Source organism: Acanthochromis polyacanthus, chromosome 3, assembly GCF_021347895.1.
Source record: "Acanthochromis polyacanthus isolate Apoly-LR-REF ecotype Palm Island chromosome 3, KAUST_Apoly_ChrSc, whole genome shotgun sequence".
Classification (NCBI taxonomy): Eukaryota; Metazoa; Chordata; class Actinopteri; family Pomacentridae; genus Acanthochromis; species Acanthochromis polyacanthus.
Window position 1 is genome coordinate 1,629,438 of NC_067115.1, and position 6,466 is coordinate 1,635,903.

At 40.9% G+C, this 6,466-nt stretch overlaps 1 protein-coding gene across 1 annotated transcript; it reads left to right on the forward strand.

Annotated features, from left to right (window-relative positions):
* The first annotated feature begins 370 nt into the window (after positions 1-370).
* On the forward strand, positions 371-3,192 carry LOC110967813 (uncharacterized). Its single transcript, XM_022217532.2, has 4 exons — positions 371-699; positions 1,267-1,584; positions 1,801-2,118; positions 3,068-3,192. The coding sequence occupies exons 1-4, from the start codon at positions 639-641 to the stop codon at positions 3,073-3,075; spliced, it is 705 nt and encodes a 234-aa protein (XP_022073224.2). The 5' UTR covers positions 371-638; the 3' UTR covers positions 3,076-3,192.
* Positions 3,193-6,466: the final 3,274 nt, after the last annotated feature.

The following is a 6,466-nucleotide window of genomic DNA, read 5'->3' on the forward strand; positions in this document are numbered from 1 at the left end:
TTGACAGAGGGTGTACACTTACAGGAACTTTATGGACATACTAGACCAGCCGGGATTGAACATTTTTAGCACTTTTTTCCATTTTCAAAGTCCAAAAATTTCTCATTTTTGTCATTTTGGACAAATTTGATTTACCTTAGACTGTCTTTATCTGATTTAGAACCAATTTTGAGTGATTCTGAACAAGTTCCAAGTCCTATTGAACAGTTTTGAGTGATTTACTGGCATCTTTGGATTCATCCATAGATGTCCACCAACAGGAACGTTACAGAGACTCCAGACCATCAAAGTTTGGAAATTATGAACTTTTCCTTCATTTCCAGACTCAGTAATCTAAAGTGTCTCCAGAATAGATCATAAATACTCAGCTCTGATGTGGTTCCCTCCTGGTTTCAGAACCCGGTGATGTCCGGTTGGTGGGACCGTGGAGTCCTTGTGCCGGTCGGTTGGAGCTGGACTTCCAGGAGGCCTGGAGGCCGCTGAGCTCCCTGAAGTCCTGGAGCCTGAAGGAGGCATCGGTGGTCTGCAGGCAGCTCGGCTGTGGTTCTGCTGCTTCCACCTCCAGGGTCAAACTGTGGGAGCGACCCCAGCCCATCTGGAGGTTCTTCTCTGACTGCCACGGCTCTGAACGGGCTCTGATGGACTGTGGATCCGTGAGGAAGTTCGTGTCAGTGGAAGGCACCGAGGTGATCTGCTCAGGTCAGGTTCTGTCCACAGCTCCAGCTCCAACTATTTAAACATTGTACTGGGATTTTACCAGAATGTCTGTTAAAATCACAGAAAGAAGCTTCCTGGATTTAAACCAGTTAGAAATCTGATTATTTACGGGTTTTTGTCAGTATTTTAAACAAAAAATATGTGAATTAAAGAGTAAAAAACAGTACATTTTCATGGACTTTCTCAGTTTTATCAAATTACAAATTTAAAAAATTACAATTATTAAACAAACAACAAAAAACTAACAGGCCAAAACTGTAAGGTACATCCACTTCAACAATCTGTATTTTTATTAATAATAATTTGTTCATAAAATTCCACCTTTACTGGATTTAAATCAGATTAAATGTTTCACTGGTTTCTGTTTTTATTCACAAAAAATATACAAATCCTGGAGAATAGTTTAGTTTTAGAGTTAGTAGATAAAGAAAATATCCAGGAAGTACACAGAAAACATTCATTCACAGGATGACATGTTCTGTGTGTTTCATGTTCTATGTTCTCTATGTTCTGTATTATATATGTTCTCTACGTTCTGTGCATTCTCAGACCTGCTGCCTCGTCCCAGTATCTCGCTGTTCTCCGGTGAGGACAGTCCAGAGAGTCCAGATGTGGTGTGGAAAGGCCACAGCTTCACCATCATCTGCTCCTTGGAGGAGATGTTCTATGGAGGCCACTTCAGCCTCCGGTTCTCTGGTTTCAACGGAAGCCAGAGCTGGACCCAGAGAGCCCAGAACCGTTCGGCCGTCTTCAGGTTCTCCGCAGCAGATGAGGTTCATCAGGGGAACTACAGCTGCGTCTACCAGAAGGCCGTCCTGAACATCAACTCGTCCTCAGAAAGTCCGACCCTCGCAGTCACTGTGAAAGGTAGAACGTCTTAGAACGTTCTTGGAGATGCAGATAATTTCCTTAATAATGAATTATTCATCAGGAAACCGTGAAGAACCATCATGATTCTAAATCCCAGCTGGAACACCATGTTCTGGTCCAGAAAGCTGCTGGTTCTGTTTAGCTCCTGTACCTCAGTGTTTGGTTATGGTTCCGTTGAGCTCCTGTATCTCAGTGTTTGGTTCTGTTGTGCAGAGTTTGAGTTTCTGTTCCTGGACGACGGTGTCCTCAGATCTGACTACTCTGTGGTCTGTTCGGGTCGTTTGGTTCTGTCTCTGGGTCACATGAGGCTGATGAGTTCTGAGTCGGAGCTGTGGAACCGGAGGCTGGCCGCCGTGGTGTGTCGACAGCTGAACTGTGGTTCTGTCGTGTCTGTGGGAACCGTGGACCTGGTCAACAGGACAGAGGTGTGGAGGTTCTTCTCTGACTGCGACGGGTCCGAGTCAGCACTGATGGACTGTGGGAATGTCGAGCCGTGGTTCTCCACCTCGGCCGTGGAGCTCACCTGCACAGGTAGAAGTTCTGTAGCACTGAACTCCGAGCTGCTCCCTTTAGAACTGTTCAAGAACCAACAAATTGTTCTATTTGTCAATGACAAATAGAACAATTTAAAGTGTTAACAAGTGATTGACAATAGACATCCATGAAGAAACCAAGTAGAACCGTCATCAGAATCTCCTCAGAACCATCTGGTTCTCCATCTTCAGTAACTTTATTCATGATCAGAGTTCTACCTTCAGACTGGGAATATTTCCAGAGTTTCAGGTTCTTGAAGTCCATAGAGGAGAACATCCCCAGGAGAAAGTTCTAGAGTAGACCTACCAACAACTGGACAGTTGTGGGTAGAACTTTCTTCAGCTGTTGGTAGGTCTACTCTAGAACTTTCTCCAGTTGTCGGTAGGTCTGCTCTAGAACTTTCTCCAGTTGTCGGTAGGTCTACTCTAGAACTTTCTCAAGGGGACGTTCTCCTTTCCTGCTTCCAGTCTTTACGTTTAGTCTCACTCAGAACATTCCAGGTCCTTGAAGTCCATAGAGGTGGGTCCAGATTTATCACTTTTTAATGGACTTTTTTCATAATTTCTGAGCCTCAGAACTTCATCAGTCCAGCAGATAGAACCATGACATTTAGGAGGAGAAACATATCCGAGTTCTGAAAAAAGCTGAGACCAGATCAGTTGAAATCCATTGAGGAGTCTCAGTCTGAACACTGAATCTAGAAATATGGAACCATCCATAGATACACACTGACAGGATTTTTATGAAGGCTTTTTTTTAAGCATGAAATGATCCAAATTCAGCCAAAAAGCGTTGAACAGATTGAAATCTTTGGTCCAAAATAAACTCTGAACTCAATCGGAGACGATTCAGAAAAATATTTACAGAATTTTTTGTTTCAAACTGAAGTTTTTAGATCTGATAAGCATCCAAAAAACTGATCTGTTCCTTTATTTTATCTTTTCAGGGCGCTGACTGAGGAGTTAAAACCAGGAAAGCTCCAGTTCTAAAGAGTTCTGTTCATGGAAGCTGCTGTTTAAAGTTTTGTTTTAATCAGTGATTCATGTTTTTAAAATGCTGCTGGAGAACGAACTCAGTGTGTCCGTGGTTGTTTTTATATCAGTAAATAAGACTATCTGGAGTTCAAAAGACTTCCAGCTCCAAGAATCCAACACTGACGCAACCTTTGGATTATTTATAGTTATTGTCATTTTTGCTTTTTATTAGTGGAAAGTTACTTTAAACTCCTTGAATTAAACTGAACTGATGAACTGCGATGCAAGTTCAGTTCGTTTTTCGCTTGTACTTGTTTAAAATGTGCAAAATTAAGTTATTTTACAGAATTTTCCTTTTCTTTTTTAAAATTACACACGTGGACAAAATTGTTGGTACCCCTCAGTTAAAGAAGGAAAAACCCACAATTCTCACTGAAATCACTTGAAACTCACAAAAGTAACAATAAATAAAAATTTATTGAAAATTAAATAATCAAAAACAGCCATCACTTTTGAATTGTTGATTAACATAATTATTTAAAAAAACAAACTAATGAAACAGGCCTGGACAAAAATGATGGTACCTCTATAAAAGATTGAAAACTATTTGACCAGAGTGACATGATTAACTCAGGTGTGTCATTTAATTGACATCACAGGTGTTTCCAAACTCATAATCAGTCAGTCTGCCTATTTAAAGGGAGACAAGTAGTCACCCTGCTGTTTGGTGAAAAGGTGTGTACCACACTGAACATGGACAACAGAAAGCGAAGGAGAGAATTGTCCCAGGACATCCGAAAAAAAGTTATAGACAAACATCTTAAAGGTAAAGGCTATAAGACCATCTCTAAACAGCTTGAAGTTCCTGTGACAACAGTGGCTCATATTATTCAGAAGTTCAAGACCCACGGGACAGTAGCCAACCTCCCTGGACGTGGCCGCAAGAGGAAAATTGATGACAAATTGAAGAGACGGATCGTTGGAATTGTATCCAAAGAGCCCAGAGCAACCTCCAAAGAAATTAAAGGTGAACTCCAAGGCCAAGGTACATCAGTGTCAGATCGCACCATTCGTCGTTGTTTGAGCCAAAGTGGACTTCGTGGGAGACGACCAAGGAGGACACCACTGCTGAAAAAAACTCATAAAAAAGCCAGACTGGAATTTGCAAAAATGCATGTTGACAAGCCACAAAGCTTCTGGGAGAATGTCCTTTGGACAGATGAGACCAAACTGGAGCTTTTTGGTAAGGCACATCAACTCTATGTTCATAGACTCAAAAACCAAGCATACGAAGAAAAGAACACTGTCCCTACGGTGAAACATGGAGGAGGCTCAGTAATGTTTTGGGGCTGCTTTGCTGCATCTGGCACAGGGTGTCTTGAAAGTGTGCAAGGTACGATGAAATCTGAAGACTATCAAGGCATTCTGGAGAGAAATGTGCTGCCTGGTGTCAGAAAGCTTGGTCTCAGTCGCAGGTCATGGGTCTTCCAACAGGACAACGATCCAAAACACACAGCCAAAAACACCCAAGAATGGCTGAGAGAAAAGCGTTGGACTATTCTAAAGTGGCCTTCTATGAGCCCAGATCTGAATCCCATTGAACATACACACGTGGACAAAATTGTTGGTACCCCTCAGTTAAAGAAGGAAAAACCCACAATTCTCACTGAAATCACTTGAAACTCACAAAAGTAACAATAAATAAAAATTTATTGAAAATTAAATAATCAAAATCAGCCATCACTTTTGAATTGTTGATTAACATAATTATTTAAAAAAACAAACTAATGAAATAGGGCTGGACAAAAATGATGGTACCCATAACTTAATATTTTGTTGCACAACCTTTTGAGGCAATCACTGCAATTAAACAATTTCTGTATTTGTCAATGAGCGTTCTGCAGCTGTCAACAGGTATTTTGGCCCACTCCTCATGAGCAAACAGCGCCAGTTGTCTCAGGTTTGATGGGTGTCTTCTCCAAATGGCATGTTTCAGCTCCTTCCACATATGTTCAATGGGATTCAGATCTGGGCTCATAGAAGGCCACTTTAGAATAGTCCAACGCTTTTCTCTCAGCCATTCTTGGGTGTTTTTGGCTGTGTGTTTTGGATCGTTGTCCTGTTGGAAGACCCATGACCTGCGACTGAGATCAAGCTTTCTGACACTAGGCAGCACATTTCTCTCCAGAATGCCTTGATAGTCTTCAGATTTCATCGTACCTTGCACACTTTCAAGACACCCTGTGCCAGATGCAGCAAAGCAGCCCCAAAACATTACTGAGCCTCCTCCATGTTTCACCGTAGGGACAGTGTTCTTTTCTTCGTATGCTTGGTTTTTGAGTCTATGAACATAGAGTTGATGTGCCTTACCAAAAAGCTCCAGTTTGGTCTCATCTGTCCAAAGGACATTCTCCCAGAAGCTTTGTGGCTTGTCAACATGCATTTTTGCAAATTCCAGTCTGGCTTTTTTATGAGTTTTTTTTCAGCAGTGGTGTTCTCCTTGGTCGTCTCCCATGAAGTCCACTTTGGCTCAAACAACGACGAATGGTGCGATCTGACACTGATGTACCTTGGCCTTGGAGTTCACCTTTAATTTCTTTGGAGGTTGCTCTGGGCTCTTTGGATACAATTCCAACGATCCGTCTCTTCAATTTGTCATCAATTTTCCTCTTGCGGCCACGTCCAGGGAGGTTGGCTACTGTCCCGTGGGTCTTGAACTTCTGAATAATATGAGCCACTGTTGTCACAGGAACTTCAAGCTGTTTAGAGATGGTCTTATAGCCTTTACCTTTAAGATGTTTGTCTATCATTTTTTTTCGGATGTCCTGGGACAATTCTCTCCTTCGCTTTCTGTTGTCCATGTTCAGTGTGGTACACACCTTTTCACCAAACAGCAGGGTGACTACTTGTCTCCCTTTAAATAGGCAGACTGACTGATTATGAGTTTGGAAACACCTGTGATGTCAATTAAATGACACAGCTGAGTTAATCATGTCACTCTGGTCAAATAGTTTTCAATCTTTTATAGAGGTACCATCATTTTTGTCCAGGCCTGTTTCATTAGTTTGTTTTTTTAAATAATTATGTTAATCAACAATTCAAAAGTGATGGCTGATTTTGATTATTTAATTTTCAATAAATTTTTATTTATTGTTACTTTTGTGAGTTTCAAGTGATTTCAGTGAGAATTGTGGGTTTTTCCTTCTTTAACTGAGGGGTACCAACAATTTTGTCCACGTGTGTACATATAATTTCTACTAATAATAATTTGTAAAAAACGGGCTAAAAGTATAAGAATTTCACATTTTTTGTTTACTGTATTTTAATTATTGAAAAATATATTTATTTTGTAGATATTTGCCATTATTTGA